The sequence below is a fragment of the Manacus candei genome, unplaced genomic scaffold (assembly GCF_025592945.1).
Source record: "Manacus candei isolate 608988 ecotype Guabito, Panama unplaced genomic scaffold, ASM2559294v1 h1tg000113l, whole genome shotgun sequence".
NCBI classification, from domain to species: Eukaryota; Metazoa; Chordata; class Aves; order Passeriformes; family Pipridae; genus Manacus; species Manacus candei.
Window position 1 is genome coordinate 3,871,457 of NW_026138161.1, and position 18,821 is coordinate 3,890,277.

The 18,821-nt window shown below is 42.8% G+C and overlaps 1 protein-coding gene across 1 annotated transcript in view; it reads right to left on the bottom strand.

Annotated features, from left to right (window-relative positions):
• Positions 1-13,776, bottom strand: part of ADSS1 (adenylosuccinate synthase 1) — a 29,664-nt gene extending 15,888 nt beyond the window's left edge. Inside the window, exon 1 of the mRNA XM_051769983.1 lies at positions 13,501-13,776. Within this exon, the coding sequence (XP_051625943.1) occupies positions 13,501-13,689 (189 nt within the window). The 5' untranslated portion in view covers positions 13,690-13,776. The remainder of the gene's footprint in view (positions 1-13,500) is intronic.
• Positions 13,777-18,821: the final 5,045 nt, after the last annotated feature.

Consider the following 18,821-nt stretch of genomic DNA (forward strand, 5'->3'; position numbering starts at 1 on the left):
GAATTTTTTTTTTAGCAGTGTGATGGAGGAAAACTAGGAAATATGCCTTCAAATACGACAAAACTAAATTTCATGCTCTGGAAGATGTGAGCTCAACAATGAATTTTAAAGTGATAATCTGCTAAGGGAGAGCTGGGTAAGAGTTATAACACAAATTTCATTTGATTAAAAAACTTCAGGGTAGCTCATCCTTGAGATGGGAAGGATTCCCAAGTATCTTGCTAACACAGAATTATAACTTGTCCAGAGAATCCTGAAGGAAGTTGAACCACCCTGGGTATTTTGTTTGCCTCTCAGATATAATAAAGCAGTTGTAGGATCCTGGATCTAGTTAAGAGTATTAAATTACCTAAAAGGTTAATAAATCAGGTAGGAGAGTCCTTTACATGGTATTTAAGAGGTCTGACACAGGATGGATTGAACTGGTTGAAACACTGGTTTATTTTATTATACTGGTATCAGGCTGAGAAAGAGGTTAGTAACTTCTGCTGGGACTGCCAGTGTTCCCTTTCTGCTCACCTACTGACGATGGCAAGATGGAAACTTTAAAAGAATTAACTCCCTCATTTAACATTGATTTAATTTCTACAATAAACAACAATTTTCATGTTTCCTCAGAAAATGGGGAACCAGGCTGCTTCAAAAGTATTTGTTGTCACTAATGCTATAGTTATATTTTACTTAATCAACATGAATATGAACAAATGAAGTCAGGCTTGAGGACTCACATTCTGAGACAACGGCACTCCTAAATTATAGTCAAAGCTGTTTTCTTGTATCCTGAAACTTCAGAAGTTGGGATACACCAGTATGAGAATATTTATGAAAGACAGTTTATGCTTTTGGAAAATTTCCTGAACAACTGATACCCAGACAAATGCTGCCTCTTTCTTTTGCAAATGCTTAAAAGAGACTTTAATCAAGCAGCTGTGAAAGTTGGCATACATAAAAAAATTCTGAAGCACAGAAACACCAGCAGATCTGATATATCCTTCAATGCCCAAAATATCTGAACACACTTTCAGTCTCTCTGGATAGATAACATGATTCAAGAATTCAGTGACAGACCTTATAAACCAGCATTTTTCTGAATTAAAGCTAGTATTGACAGCTCTGGTACTGCTTTTTGCAGTGGTCATGCTAGTCTGTGTTTTCTGAACAAGTGTCTTACAAGTATATTTTTACAGCTCAATTAATTACATTTTTGTAAATGTAATTAAAAGTGGTAGCAGAGCATTGAATTGCCCAACAGACATGACCACACCTGCAAAACATAACACTGATCTGATGAGGTACTTTCTTTTTATTATCTGGTCATCTCAGTAGTTTCTCATGTTCAGTTACACAGTTATTCTAACCATATGGGTAGTCTAATAGCTCAGATATTGCAGACATTTACTAAAGTTTTTTTACTCAAGTTCTGAGAGTCAATATAGGGCCTCCATGAGCCATTGCTTGAAACTGCTCGAAATATAAGGGAACCTAAAAGCTTGTACAGGCTTAATTTGAAGATTACATGTTTAAAAGCACAGAAAACCTCCTGGTACACTGCAACTGTGTAAGTTCCCTTCTTTCCCTCAAATGGTATTTCAATAAAGTGCTGTGAACACTAATGCAGCAAGTGACAGTGTTCTCTGGACCCTCAGGATGCTTCCTGTTGGACCAAGAAACTTTTAGTGCCTCTGCTTGGCCCGTGCTTCAAACATTTCTGCATAATGAACTTCCATTTAATATCCAGACTCTGGCATGCACCACTGAGCCCACCTGAAGTTTATTTATGTTCTCTGTTTGCAATTTCCCAGGTCACTAGAGATGGTATCTGCCGCCTTCTGCAGTTCTTCAAACACATCTCTAACACAGGGAACGTTAAGGCAACAACTTCTGACAGGTTAATCACCAGTGTCACTCTGGCATGATCCGCATTGGGAAATGATGGTATGACCAGAAATAACAATTAGCATTCACCTTCAAAGACTTGGAAGCCTGGGCACCCCATTAAACTACTCTGGTGTGGGAATTTCTGTTCCCAAGAAGGCACCAAAAGGCTCAGAGTGCAACTGGGATGACAGCAGTGACTTGAACATTAGTAACCCCCTCAACCCCAAACCTTCCTTACAGGTCCTGCAGTGATTCCAACATGATCAGCAGCACTTGTATATCTTCTGTTCAGCCAGTTTAATCTCCAGTGACTCAATTAAGACTGTGCCACATGCAGGAAACCCTCCAGGTGCACGTGACGGGGACTATCAATTACAGTAAACTGCAGCAGCGAAGTGGGACTTGAGAACTGGGAAGTATTACACACACCACAGGCAAGGGGATAGAGATTACTACTACAGTAATAAAGAGACCTACATATCATTTCAGAAGCTTGTCTCAAGAGAGCACACAAAAGCACTTCCTTTGAGGCACTACCTAAATGCAGCAATGATTTTTGACTGTGCAGCCACAGCTGGTGTTCTTCATACCAGCCACATTCAAGTTTCAGAGCGCACAAATGCTTGTTTCTGGCTGTATTTGGTAGGTGTTAAAGTTGTTCCCATTTAAACCAGGCATCTAAGTAAAAAATAATTACTTCATTGAAGTAATTCATAGCTTTATTGGCTTTGCATGGTGAGGTTTTACTAGTGGGGTGGGGGCAGGGGCTACAGGGGTGGCTTCTGTGAGAAGATGTTGGAAGCTTCCACCACGTCCAATAAAGCCAATGTCAGCCAGCTCCAAGAGGGACCCACCGCTGGCCAAGACCAAGCCCAGCAGCAACTGCGATGGCGCCTCTGGGATAATGTACTTAAGAAGGGGAAAAAAACCAACCAAAAAACCCAAAACAAAACCCAGCAACTACAACCAGAGAGAGAAGCAAGAATGTGAGAGAGAAACAGCTCTGTGGACCCCAAGGTCAGTGCAGGTGGAGAGAAGGTGCTCCAGGTGCTGGAGCAGAGATTCCCCTGCAGCCTGTGGTACAGATCCTGGTGAGGCAGCTGTGCCCCTGCAGCCCATGGAGCCTATGGAGGAGCAGAGATCCACCTGTAGACTCTGTCTAGAGCAGCAGGATGCCCAAAGGAGTCTGCGACACCATAGGAAGTCCATGACAGGGCAGACTCCTGGCAGGGACCTGCAGACCCATGGAGAAAAGAGTCCACTCTGGAGCAGGTTTGCCCAGAGGGGACCCCCACTGGAGCAGCCTGTTCCTGAAGGACTGCAACCCATGGAAGCAACTAATGCTGGAGCAATTAATGAAGAACTGCAACCCTTGGGAAAGGCTCATGTTGGAAAAGTTCATGGAGGACTGTCTCCTGTGGGAGAGACCCTCCACTGGAACAGGAGAAGAGTGTGGAGTCATTCCCTGGGGAGGAAGGAGCAGCAGAGACAATGTGTGATAAACTGAACACAGCCCCCAACCCCTGTCCCCCTGGCCACACGGGGGAAAGATAATTTGGGAGAGAGGTTGAGTTTGAGAAGAAGGGAGGGGTCAGGGAAAGGTGTTTTTATGACTTGGTTTTATTTCTCACTATCCTACTCTGATTGATAATAAGCTGAGTTTTCCCTTACCCCAGTCTGTTCTGTGCATGACTGTAAGTGGTGAGTGATCTCTCTCTGTCCTTGTCCCAACATGCCTTTTGTTATATTTTCTCTCCCCTGCCCACCTGGGCAGAGGAGTGACAGAGTGCCTTTGGTGGGTGCCTGGCATCCAGCCAGAGTCAACCCACCACAACAGCCTGCAGTGAAAAATTAGTATACAGCCTTTTCAAAGTACCTACATTACTCAACAAATCAGTTTTTATTAACTTAGAAAGCAGAAGAAGTTGAAGACTATTAGCAGCAATGAGGTCTGGGGTTTTTTTTAGATTATTTTTTTAAAAAAATTATGAAGTACTTGGATAAAAATTTATATTTTCAAAAATATTATAATCCAAGTGTAAAGTTACATATTGTCCCAGTACCAGAAAGAGCTAGAGAAACTAATCTACCTCATAAAACATCATAAAAAAATGCATTTCCAAGCTTTTTATGTGCTGATCTATTTGTGATATTGGAGTCTTGTACTGATGTACTTTGATTAGTATTTCAGAGTGCTTGAACACCAAAACTGCAACAATACACTAAACTGAGAAGCTATATCTTACCAGTGTTATCAACTGTATGCTGGTATAAACATTGTCTTTTAGGGAATTAATATTGTTATGAACAGGTTGGTAGAGTACACAGTCTGTCTCTGTAGTAGAAGTTAAAAAAAACCACGAAGAAACAAATCCACTTCCCAAAGTGCTCAACCATTTCAAGGCTCCTGTTTTGTTCTGTATCGCAGCCAAAACATCCCAAGATAAAAAGGGAATTTCTTTTGAGATCAGCAGTGAGGCTGTTCAGTACCTGCAGCAGGAAATCTATTTTCCCAGCTAGCCTTAAGATACATGTTTGAATAGGAATGAAATGCATCCTTATGCTCAGAGGTGTTTCTGCCTGCTCTTGTCAGGTAGGTAGTGTGCAGAAGATGGCATTATGTGTATGTGGGAGGAATGTTTCCAGATGATCTGCTGTTTGGCACATCCTTCATTTGCTCTGTGCTTCCCACAATGCCCAAATGCAACTTGATTAAGTAGATTGATATGAAAAAAAAATCATCGGAGCACATATAAAATACCTTAGAACATGATGATAGTTTCAAATTATATTTGTGTGAACACAAAACAGGCCTATTACTGCTGGGTCCCACGAGGATCAGTTCTCACCCTCTCCCAGTTGGCAATGCAATGGGGAAACAACAAAAACTGGTTACTGAAGATCTGCAGCCAACACCACCGTGGTATGAGTGACACACCAGGAGTACAGAGCAGCTCCTTAGCCCATTGGTACATGCAGTGAATGTATAAAATGCCATGACCAGGTTTTGAATAAATGAATTCAAAACAAAAATGTAGGTCAAACTTTGGATGGGAGACATCTGTGCTAGGAAGCACGTGGAGGTATCTGAACACAGTTTCAGTACTGGCTGATACGCCCAAGGCAAACCTCACATGGATAAACGGGAATATTAAGTAGGAGTAGAAAGATTGTATTACCTCTCCTTTTGGCAGTGGTGCAACTGCTACTAGAATACTGTGTCCTTGGTACTAGGACAAGATTACATGATGATCCCCTCTGGCATTATTATAATATATGAATTTATAATCTATGAATTGGAATACCAGCCACAACCCAGCAGTTTGGGAAGTCTGCATCTGAAAACAAATCCTATGACTCCTGTCTATCTCTCTTCATTATAAGTGTCCCAGCTCTACTAATTCCATCCATCAATGGAGCAAAACATTTTCTGAAATTCAGCTGTATCTGGAGGCCAAACACCTCTCTCATCATACTAACAAAGAGGCTATAAATTACTTCTGCTTTCTTACCTGAACTATTTTTCTTTCACTTTTAGCATTTTATATGTGAATAAACAAGTAGGAGCATTGTTACATAAATAATTTCTTAACAATTTTATTAAAATTGGCTGTCTAACTTACCTCAAAAACTACCTGGAACTAACTTGAGTAAATGTAACTAATTAGTGCTACCAGCACAACAGGCTCTGACATGAACTTTATAATAATATAGATCCATTGACTTTTATGATATTTCTCGCTATTTATACCATTGAAAATCAGGTTTGAACATCATTGGTATAAAAAAAAAATCCAAACAAATGCAATGCATTAAGTGCTTTGAACACTCAGACCCTTCAACGCAATGTCACTGAATCACCTGTGTGTGAAAGCTTTAGTCAGGGACTGGAAGTGCTGCACATTCCAGTGGGGAAGTTGCTGCCACAAGTGCTTTTTATAGTTTCCCCTATTGGAAGTTTTTCTTGCTAATTTTTTTTTTTCCAGTTTAACTATCACGAAATAACACCCAACTCACCCCAACTCAAGTTTCAAGAAGTGGACCATTATTTATTTATTTATTTATTTATTAAATCAAGTCATTGGGAAGAGCAGGGTTGGCAATAGTCACAGGTATCCTTAGACCAGAAGAACTAAGGGAGAGGTGATGTTTAAAGCTGTGGTGGTGTCAAAGAACTGGAGTGAGCTGCAGGTTTCTCTCCCAACACCAACCACCATCAGCCAAATCTAGTTTATCTGGCTCTTATTCCCAATAATGGTTTCAAGTACAAACAATGCTGCACAGAACTGCTGTGTCTGGTTCCTGCCTCTGTTCAAGTGTGCCCCTTCTCACTGTCTCAAACAATGAACAAAATCCACAGGCTCCCACCTTCCCAATTAAAATAGAGATCTCTTCAAAAACTCCCAAATTCCCACAGAAGGAGATTTGCTAAAGCCTAATGAGATAATTAGCATGATTATAAACACAAATACTCCTACAAAGAACTGACCAAGATTTTTGAACTTTAAAGAAACATGTAAAATTATTTCTAGCATAAATATAAAACTCGAAGCTTATATCATATATTGCACCAATAATGTAGTATATTTCCTTTACTAGAAGAAATGACCCTAATTTATGTGGATACTTTGGTCTTCCTAAATATCTGAAAAATGCAACTGGAAAAGCCAGGTCTAATTCAACTCAGGTTTTAAACAGCAATCAGTGCAGGCAAACTAGACACTCAAACTTCAGTTATTTTCTCTCAAACTGTATTCAAAGTTTTATCAAACCACATAGAAACAATATACCACGACAGACCACTAGAACAAAACACACACTTACTCCAACAAAAGATACAAAGAAAATAAATGCAAGGTGTATTGATAGAAAATGCTATAGTGGAAAAAACATTCTGGCCAAAGTTTGTAAAATACTAAAATAAAGGAAATCAAACATGAAAAAAACTAGTCATGTCTGCTCGTCTTTAGTCCTCTCTTCTGAAGAAGTGTAGTCATAACCCTGTGGGAAGTAACACGATCCAAAGATATGAACATAAGTTTTCTTATATCTGTAAACAAGTTATCAACAGGAATGAAATAGAACAGATGCCATTTCAGCTTAATTTTCAGCTGTTTTCTTTTGATGCTTGTAGAGGATAATAATTCATCAGGCTTTATAAAGGGGATTGAAAATTAAGCTTGCTTTCTTATGGAGATTTGGAAACTTTAAACCTGACCTTCTCACACAGTATTTATAATCCTGGTGGTCCTGAGATCATCTCGCTGATGCCCAAAGGAGAGACTAGTTTAAAATAGCAATGTCACCATGTCGTTCTAAAGTTTAAAATGATACAGCGTGGCATGTAAGTATGTACAAGGAAAATTAATTAGAAAATTGGATAAAATACCCTATAAGCGACAGGTTGCTACAAAAAAGAAATCAGTTTTGGAAAGGTGGACTTATTGTAGCTGAGGACAAAACTCACACTTTCCTCTGTTGAATAGATTTCTACTTGCTTTCTTTGCAGGGAATCTTGCAAAAAATGACTTAGAAATACAGCTGTATGAATGTACACACAAATGAGATTATCAGCCCTCCCTAACATTCAAGAAATCAAAAACAACAGAGTCCTGCAGTCACTGCACACTCATGACTCCAAGGTCATCAATCTCTTCACTGAAGATCATCAAGCACTAACTCATTAGGAGATTAAAGTCTTTCCATGCTACTTTATCCTGTAGGGAGAAATGCTAAATATCAGGGTTAAATCTCACTGAAAGGAGAGCAAAACACAATACCTACACACAGAAAAGCAGTAGCCAACAAGCCCCTGTAACTCCACATAATCATCACATAAAACTGCCCTAATTTAATCCCTGTTGTAAACAGTTCCAGCAGCCCATGATCAATAGGGAACAGTCACAACAACGTGCTGCTGACAGGGCAGGGTAAGCAGCCACAACAGAGGAACAAAGGAAACTGCCCCATTTCCCACCTAAATCACGGAGAGAAACTACTCGTCTGGCATTTCTGCCACGCTTGGTTTTTATTATTCGATCACTTGCCCACAGTATTTTCCTTTGCATTTCTCTAAGTACTGCTTCAAAAATATACAGTATTTACAATGCACTCATTAAAACATTAAACCAAGGAAATAAGGAAACCAGGAATAATATGAGTTACTTTTGTTGAAGCATAGGGCACGTCCCTTCACCCTTGCCTAGATCCTTCTCTAACGTTGCAATGGTATCCCAAACCATTGCCAGGTTTTTCCTACTGGTTAGACCCTCCTAATCTTATTTGTTAGCATCCACTACATCAAGAAAACTGGCCACTCAACACTCTTGGTGTATGACTTGGTTAAATCTCTCAGTCTAAATAACTGTGAACTACTCAACCACAAAAGACCTTAACAGTCAGATTTTCTGAACCTTTTTCAACCTCCTAAGCTTTTCTTCAGTATTAACTGTAACTCTTGTCCATTTGCCTCAAAAGATGCTTTTTTTGAAACCAAAGCAATTCTTAATTTGAGAGGATACTGACTTGGATAGAGGAAATGTTTTAAAAATGACTGCATAATTAGTACAAAACAAAACCTTTAATATGAGAAACTTAAGAAATTTAATAACAGCTCTTCTTAATGCAATCAACATTCTTACCATTTGGTGTTGCCTCTTAAATGTCATTTCTTGGGGGAATGCTGACAACATCAGGCAGATTGTTTCCAGACTTCCAGAAGGCAGAAGTGTCACAGGACTGACACATCCAGCATTGTCATGGGCACACTGGAACAGCAGTGCCAAATGACATCTTGAAAAATCTTAAAAACTGTCTTGGCCTAGTCCCTATTGCTGAATCACTGCCGCTGGTGCTGGTGTGAAGCAAAGGAAAGGTGCATTTGTGCCACCACTGTTTCACCCATCTATTCAGCAACTGGGATGTGACCCACTGCAGGTAATGGTGATTATCACAGGGGCTCTACTCACTTACTAGTGATAGTTTTTGTATCTTTCACATTAAGCTTTTGGAAAGTCTTCCCTTCTCTTCAAAATTTTTGTCAAATTGTTTATGAGGCATTTTCCTACAGCGTTTTGGGTTGCTTTGTTGAAAAACAATGTTATTGCCCAAGAAAATTTCATCAGGAAAGGCAGAACTGTTTACTCCCCATTACAAGAGAAATTCCTAGGCATTCTTGGCACACACTTGAATTATGAAAGTGTCTCATGAGTAATTTGCCACTATTGGCAAAGATGCAAGGTACTTCTCCTGCCATATATGACAATGTACACGATTTTCCTTTTCCAATCACAAACAGAATTGTCCAGTAAACACATTCAGTGAAAAGTTATTATTACAGTGTACCTTACGTAGTCTCAGTTTAAGGAAACAGCTAGAACTGTATGACCACCAGCTGGCCTCAGTTAACTGAGGACATACTACATATGACTTTTTAGGAACAGATCTAGTTTAAGCAGTGCTTCTGGAAGCCTTCCACCTTGGCCCTGGTGACAGGTAACTCTTTGATCATGCTCCAAACCAGATCTGAGAAATTATCTAATTAAAACCCTGGTACCTAATACCAGCCACAAGTTCCAGCGTTGAAGGTAGGCACAAGACAGCATATTAGGTGATGTGAGAAAGGTACAGCTGGAATGAGAGCTGCCACTGAAGACATCATGATCTTAAACCATGTTTTGAACAACACCAAACCTCTCTTCTTTAGTATGTTATACGTACCCAAATTACTTCATCTTATACAAGGACTTCTTGTTCTATGACAACATGCTAGAAGGCCAGGTAAAAAGTGAACTCTCTTTATGTCCAATATTCTCCTAGTTAAAAGCTTTAAACAAATGCAAACCCTGTTTTTAAAAGAAGCATCAAGATTAACTATTTGTCGCTGAGCTCCTTGGTTATACCCTTCTGTGAAAATATACCAGAGATTAGAGGTATTGCACAGCATAAGGCAGCTCCATGCCCCAGGAGGCCACAGTAAGAAAGAAATATTGGACTCTGATGTTCTGCTTCTGAGTGCCTTCGCTTGCTGAAAGAGCAATTTAGAGGAAAAATGTTCTTGATGTTCTCCATTAATAACCCGAACTTAAACCTACTCAGTTCCTTAACAGCCCTAAATGGCCTGCTGTTATTAGTTTATTCAGGAATACCTTTTCTGCTTGTTTATGTGGGTTTGTGTGCCCATGTGTCTGGTATTTTAATGAAATTTTGTACAGCACCATCTACAAGAATATCCAAGATCTTTTACCCTTTCTGAAACATCCTCTTTCACAAAGAATGTCTCGAGTATACAGAGGAAATGAAATCAATTACTTCAGGTGAACTAAGTTCTCATATTTAAATTATGTCACATATTTCACTGTTGCCAAATGGTGTGCACCTAACTCTTTTGAACTCAAGACTGTGTATAATCTAAGTACTGAGAAAAACCGAAACAACGTGACCAATAAACTGACTCATCAATTCATGTGAAATTAAATTCTGAACACTCAGGAAAATTAAAGAGGTTGGATTTTAATACAGAATTTTCTTTAACATATTTGAAGTTTCTTCCCTTGTGCCTGTGATGGACTTCCTGTTCCCATTCACCTGCTTGCCTTTCTTTCTAGTACCCAGAAAATACAGTTTCGTTTCCTCTGCAGCAATCCATGTCACAGATTTTTCTTATGAAATCAACACACTAAAATACTTGAGAAGCATGTAATGAAAATTATTTCCTTTCACAGGAACATTAGGGAACCAGTATTTTGAGAAAACTCTTCAAACTCAAATTTGGCTTTGGGTTTAAATTCCTATACAGGGAGGGGGGAAACCCCACCTTTTTTTGAAAGGTTAGCTCAAAGAGTATCCTACTACATAGCTGAGACACAGTTTCAAAAGACAAATATCCCCCTTTAGACATTCCTTTTAGAGCTTTCTCTACTTCCATTTCACTGAGAACTAAAACAAGCTGTTGAATGTAATTTCCATCAATGTCTCAGAAAACAAAGTGGACAGGACATCAGGGAATAACCTTGTCAATCACCATATTATAAACCACAAAAAAGTCCTGGTGGGATTTTTTTTCTTACTTTTTTTTCCTCAAGTCTCTAATAAGTGAGACATTCAGTGTTTCTTGTTTAAGGAATTGCTTCTAATAGCTGCTATGGCACTAGAAGTTTTTCCTCAGTTTCCAGGAGGAATGTGAAGCAAGCAAGATTCCGGTTCAGATGGTGAGGTTTTTGATGGCACTGCACAGCATTAATTAAGTTCCTCTCAGGCTGATTACACCTGTAAGTTAATGACCTGCCATTATCACACTGGGAGAACTCATCAGCACAGCTCACATCCTTAGATATATGCATATCTTTACTAAGCTTTAACAGTCTCATTTGACTTCTAACAGAGGCAAAAATCATACACCGTTATGTACTTGCATGATTGGCTTTGAAAGTATGAAATATTGAATTATTAAAATGGCACATTTTTTAAAGCATGCTTGAATTGCCAAATGTGCCAAACACCCACTTAAGTATTAAAAAAAATCCACTTCTCACTAAAGTTTTATAATACTTGCAACTCAAAAGTAAATCCTGACTCATATTTTATCTTTCAAATACTTCATAGTAGTCCCTAAACTCCAATCCTGAAGACATCTCCATCTGACCAGTATATCAGTAATCCTATTATAGTCACACACACGGTGTGTGTGCAAGTATGTCAGTGAACATTATTCTGAAAAGAGTCCAGAGCTGTTCTAGATCCACCTGCCTTACATCCACCCCAGTGTCACCATCAGGCTACAGAAAGACAATCTGGATGTGCCCAGCAGCACATTAACCCATCTAAGCCACCAGCCTGTTGCCAACACACTGACCCTCATGCACGAGGAGTCCTGTATCCTTCTGAGAGTTTTCTGAGGCTGCACCTGGGGGCCACGCTTGCAAATTAGTTCTCTGGAAGGACAGCAAATCCGCCTTGAAAGCAGCCTCAGGGCATCCCTCAAAATTGAATCTAAAAAGAACTAACATGACTCCTTGCAGCAGTAACAGTAACCTCATGAGAATGCACTGTTTGACGATGGCCTGTATGAAATGCTCCTCCTCAGCTAAAACTTTTAGATTTTCCTTTCTCACCAAAGCAATCCTGAGACCTGAGTTTAAATTCCTAGTAACACGTTATTGGGGGAGGGAAGAAATAAATACGGAAAAATAGCTACAGTCCTGATAACACATTTTCATTAGGTACCTTTTGCAGGGAAACTTCTCCCCAAGGTGATTCAAGATCTTGGGAGTTTAATGTCCCAAATAAAAATACTTCCTCCATCTTCTAAATATTTAACCTTTATGACAACATTTATTTACATAATATACTTAATTAGACAAACGTCCTTGGATTTATTATCTTGGATTCAAGGATGTCTGTAGCTTTTCAGTAGCTATCATGCATTTTAAAGCAGAATAAATTTCATGGTACATATCAGCTGAGCTGGACTAAGCTGACTACTTATTAATGCGCTCACATAGTTTAAAGGTACAAGAGATAGATTATTAGCTGTATTGATCTAATATGTTCATAACTAATATCTGAAAAAAGTTCTTTAGAAGTTATTACCATTACTGATACTCCATCCCTGGAAGTGTTCAATGCCAGGCTGGATGGAAAGTGTCCCAGGCCATGACAGGGGAGTTGGAACTGGGTGATCTTTAGGGTCCTTCCAAACCATTTTAAGATTCTGTTTGGGATCACCTTTGTGTCTAATCAGGTTTGTACTAGGCAAATATATTGTTTTGAGAATACTCGCATCATATTCAACTCAAAAATAGATATAAGCAAAGCCACGCAAGATGTTCCCTGGTTTCATGCAACTCTAAATCTTGTATTTTTTACATAACTTGTTTTTTTTTTTCCCCTATTTTACTCACGCTCCACTCTAAAATATTTTTTATAATACAATTCCAGGCGCTTTGCAGGGAACGCAACCCGCCCATCCGAAACAGCCCCTGCAGTAAAACTTTGGCAGACTCCTGAGGTTCATTAGCGATTTTCCCCGGAGAAGCAGCACGCCCGGAGACACCCACCCAGCCCTTCACAGGCAGAACATCCTTGCAAGCCCGGACCGCACCCGGGTCCCCGGGTCCCGGCTTCCCAAGGCTCCTCCCCGGGCACCCCCGGGCAGGCGGCCCCGGCCCCCCTCCCTCCCCCGCCCCCTCGGGATCCAGTGTCGCTTATCGTGGAGGGTCAGCTATTTATATTTATAGCTCAGGGCTTTTTCTTTCCGAGTGGCATTTGGAGGCGCAGCCGGGGAGGGTCGGAGGGGGGGGTGTGGGGGACACACGGCTGCCCACCGGGACACGCTCGCGCCCCGCCGCTGGCTGCGGGAGAGGGAGCGGGGAACCGGGAGCGGGGAGGGAGGAGACCAGCGGGAGCGAGGAGCAGCAGAAGAGCGAAGAGCGGCGGGCAGGCGGAGGGAAACAAGGCTGGAGGGAGGAAAAGGGGGAGCAGCAGAAGGCAGAGGGGACCCGCACGGCGAGGAGGGCCCCGGGCCCGGGGGGAGCTGGGGGAAAGCGGGAGCCGCGGGGAGCACGGAACGCAGGGCAGGGAAGCGCCCAGGGAGCGGTTGATAAGAGCCGGCCCGGCACCCACCTGGCACCGGCACACAATGTCCGACTCGGTGGCCAGCAGGTCGACCACCTTGCCCTTGCCTTCGTCCCCCCACTGCGCCCCCAGCACCACGGTCACTCTGTTACCGCCCGGCTCGCTGCGCGCCCGCTTCAGCCCGCCGCCGGCGGCGGGGTGGCTGCTGCGGTCGTTGGACGCCCGGGTGCCCGACATGCTGTGTGGGAGGGTGGCTGTGGCTGCAGCCGCCGCCTCACGCTGCTTTCGCTCCCCGCCGCCGCCGAGCCCTGCGCGCTGCCCGCGCCGCCGCCGCCCGCCTTTAAGGGCGCCGCCGCCGCCGCCGCCCGCCCCGCTCCGCGCTGACGTGCGGGGCCGCTGCCCCCCGGGCTCGGCCTCGGCCGCCCGCCCGCGCTCGCACGCACGGTCCCTTCGCACACACACGGTCCCCTCAACACACGTGTATGGTCCATTCACCCATGCACGATCCCCTCATACAGACGTACAGTCTCCTCACACGCACACACACGATCCCCTCACACACGCGCGGTCTCCTCTCCTGCTGCACCCACAGCACCACTCGCGCATGGTCCCGTCACAGACACACACGCACAGCACGTCTCACATGCAAGGTCCCCTCACACAAACACGCGGTCTTCTCACAAACGCACAGCACTGCTCACACAGTCTCCTCACACACACACAGTCCCCTCACACACGCACACACAGTCCCCTCACACACACACAGTCCCCTCACACACACACAGTCCCCTCACACACACACACACACACAGTCTCCTCACACACATGGACACCGACCCCCAGATGTGGAGGCTGTGGCACCGTGGGGTGTGCACAGCCCTGGGGCTCGCGTGTGACGGGCACCTCAGAGGGACATGAGCCCATGGCACCCTCAGGCAGACATGTGAGTCTGAGGCAGGTGGGCTTCTGGCACAGACGGACAGACTGACAGAGAGACAGACGTGGAGCTGGGTCATGCAGGGCTGCATCACTGCAAGGCACGCTTACCCACGGGTGTGAGGCGTGCGGCTGTGTCACTCTGTCAGGGGCTGAGGCACACGGCTGTGTGACAGAGCCATGGCACACGGGTCCAAGGCATGTGGCTGTCGCATCAGTCTGAGGCCTGTGGGGCTGTGTCATGGGGATGTACGGACACATGCTGCACTGAGGTGCGTGACTGTCACTGTCACTGAGGTGTGACAGTGTGTCACTGTGAGGCACATACAGTGTTCTCAGGCACATGAGCCTGTGTCACTGACAGACAGACAGACACTGGCCTGAGGAACATGGGCTACTATCACTGCAAGACAGAGCTTGCTCTGAGGCATTTGGGACTGTTGCTGTTAGACACACAGAGAATTTAGCTCTCAGAGAATCCTGGCACATACACTCAGAGTATCCTGTGATATGCAACAGTCAGAGGGAGAGGGACAAGCAGACAAGCTGCTCTGGCACACAGGGATCATGAGACACAAACATCCACCCGCTGGCCCGACAAACACAGGCAAGGCGCACTTGGAGTTTGACTGACGCACACCTTAGCCTAAAATACATATGACTGTTGTTACTGAACTGGCATTACCCTGTTGACAAGCACATACATAGTCTGTCCCATGGCCTGAGATACCCGAGACTATTTTGGCAAGGCACACATGCACACCCACACATGCACTCACACACTGACCTGAAAAAACACAGGACAACCAGTGCGAGACAGATAAACAAACGAGGCATGTGGAGCTGTGTCACAGGGACCCACTTCTGTGGTGTGACAGGCGAACAGACCATGCCTGTCACCCATAACTCCTTCTCCATGCACGAGCCATAGGTTACGCTTGGCTTTCTCTGCAACATGCATTCTGTCGCTCCAGGCATGTGGTACCATGCCCTTAAAAGAAGCAACTTGAAATGTGTAAGGTTAACAGACTAGTCTGAGGCACATTCACCTGTGTTAGTGTGAGGTGCGTATGTGCACATACGTACCAGCGCACACGCACATACATGCACGGAAGCTAAACAGAAGAACATACCAGGTCACAGCTTCAGGCAGGGGGAACTGTACCAGCTGCTGCTTCCACGCTCCTCCTGGCAATTGCATGTGTGTGATCCCTACCAAGAGAGTAAGGGACAGAAATTCAGCATTTTCCAGTGACATATTCCTTCTCTTACACTCTGGCTCAGATGAGACGCTGTGATATGTATGAGATCACACAGACACGTGGCTTGTGCAGTGTTCAAAATGCAGAAGGGTGGTTCCACAATTCATTACTCTAGTATAAGGAAGAAAAAGATAGTACTGGACTACCCTAATGAACTCCTGAGAAATAAAAAAACCCAGCCCGTTTCAGTCATGCATATGTGTGCCCTGTATGTGCACTTGTAAACATCTACCCATGCCTGTACACATACATGTATGAATTTGTGTGTGTGCATGTATAGAAGTAGCATAGGACATAATCCAGACTCCAGGACCTTGTAGGGGTTCATGGTGGCAAACAGCAAATACTCGCTTTACATAATTTCTAGCACGTGCAGTATTTCCTCTAAGAAAAGGAGGTAGAAAAGATTTAACACTCTGTATGCTCTGGCTGAGTATTTAGCATTGATTAGTGGAGGTGATAAATCTGGAAGAGAAGACTGGAAGGGAACTTCTGATGTTTGAGCCTAGTTTCCTTGGCTTCTGCAGTCAACAAAATCATACAACACAATGCTGTTCCTAATGAATAAGTTCCAGAGCTGTTAGAAACCTCTGCTAATTTCCAAACTTCTGGCCAATTTATATCTATATGTTCTGTGCTGATGTTGTCATTTAGTTTAAGTATTTCTTGCTTTTCCTTTCCCGTGTGTTTATTTATAGAGGGAATTACATCCAGTCTCTGGCTTTGTTTTGCTCTGCAGAAAAAGACAAGATTTTTCACTCATCTCTAAAGACAGACTCTCAAATTGCTGATCATTCTCACCTGCCTGCCCTGCACCTGTTCTGAATTTGGTTCATTCTTCTTGCATATGGGCAGCTAAAATAGTACACGCCAAGTATCCTAGTACCTTCTATGTGGAGATCAATGTCTTCTCCTTTCAGATGGAGATATCTCACCTAAAACATTTTTGGACTTGCCAAGTTTCACATACATGATGAAACTCAGCTCCTTTTCCACACTTCACTGCACTGCTGGTATCTCACACACTGAAATACCACTGCTGCTTTCTGCCATTGGCACTTCACATGCACAATTCAGCTACTTGGCATTTGATGTATATATTCACAGCCAGATGCCACGTGCAATCTAACATGGACTGAAAGACAAGCCTCCAGCTTGGGTTTCAGAATTTTCCATTATGGAATTTTAATCTTTATTTTTATTTTTGACCATTTCTTCAGTTGTAAGGATGTGTGGTGGGTTGACCTTGGCTGAAGCCAGTTGCTCACCGAGACACTCCCTCACTCCTCTCCTCAGCAGAACAGGGGCGGAGAAAATAAGATGGGGAAAAAACTCATGGATCAAGATAAGGGCAGTTTACTAAAGCAAAAGCAAAGGTTGTTTGCATGTAAGCAAAGGAAAGAACCCAAAAGATTTAATTCTCTACTTTCCATCAGCAAGCAATATTGGACTATTTTGTGGGAAGCAGGGCTTCAGTATGTGTTGTGGTTGCCCTGGAAGACAAATGTAATAAATAATGAATGCCTGCCTTCCTTCTCCTTTGTCTTAGCTTTGGCTGAGTAGAGCCTTTGGTCAGTTTGGGTCGGGTATCCTGGTTATGACCCCTCCCAAGATCTTGCCCACCCCCAGGCCTACTGGTGGAGGGGGGAATGTTGGAGAGACAACCTTGATGCTGTGCAAGCACTTCTCAGCAATAGCCAAAACACTGGTGTGTTATCAAAACCCTTCTAGCTACCAAAGCAAATTACAGCACTAGGAGGGCTGGCATAGGGAAAATTAATTCCATCTCAGCCAGACCCAATACAGGATGGAACATTACTGTGGATTATTTTAAGGTGTTTGATTCTTGTGGTCTATTATGCACAGAAATAGAGCAACCACAGCTGCTCAGGCACAGGCTTTGCTCTTTGGGCTTCTTGCCCTGGTACCAGCCAGTCTAGAGCTGCCCAATGTCAGACCACTAGAGCTTGAACTTGTTCTGTCTCACATAGGAACTCCCAGAGCTGTCCATGTTTCTCTTCCCAGCCATGCACTGACAGCTTTTGGACCTCATCTGAAAAATTTCTGCTCTGGTCTGTCATCTCCTCGAACATATGCAGCCAGTCTGGTCCTGCTGTGCAACAGAAATTATTGTTAATGACTTCTCTTTACTTGATACCTTTAGCCTCTCTTGTAATTGTTCTCACCCCATACTCACACACTGAGTGCCTTAATGAAGTCCATGTCTACTGCATTTGGTCTATCTTGATAGTTGTCAAAGGGCACCAGTGCCAGAGTGATCTGTTTTTACTTTTGCTTTTCCCTTCTGTACTCTATCCCAGTTTCATTCACTTCCAGGCTTTCATTTTATTTCAAATTTTCCTCTAAAGCTTCTCTCACTCTTCTGTCACATTTCAGATTTTTTTGCTGCTTAGTAACAAAATAATTTTGTCCATAAAATAATAAAAGCTGCACCATCTCATTGTGGAATAAATATTTGTCAGGCATTATGTTTATGGTTGTTTTCACAATTTGAAAACAGTAGCCCCAAGGACAGCAAAATGTAGCAGTGGTGACACTTAGTTCCCTTATTAGTTCTCCTCTAATTCTCCTCAAAACCGATGACATGTGAGTCAGCCCCACACAACTAGAATATAAAAACCTTTGCTTCAAGAAATACATACTCCTGGTGCTGCCTCTCTGCAAAAGAAGCTGTTTACAGCTACATTTGAAGTCAGAGAAGACACCAGAGTTTTATTTATTATTATATTTATGGCATTTAGTATTACCATTCGTGCATATTTGTTTTTTTTTTTTTTCTCTCTTTATGATACTCTACACCTATTAGTATAGGAACTCAAATATTTTTCCAGAGTAATGTTATTGCTGTTCCTGCATTTGTTTGGGTTTTGGTTATGTTCTTGTTTTTTTAAAAGCAAATCATCCTGGCATGACCACTTATAAATTGTCCTGCTTAAGGAAAGACTCTAGTTTTTTTGACTGGACATGACAGAGTTTTCAGCTATTTGGTCTTTCTGGCTCTCAGCCACAAGAATATATTCATAACTTTCATATATCTTCAAAGTGACTGGCTTGATGGAAATTTCTGCATGTTTTTGTGCAAAGAAAGGTGTATCCATTGTCATTTTGAGATGGCCAGAAACTCCAGTTGTATTTTCTTTCCAGGGCCAC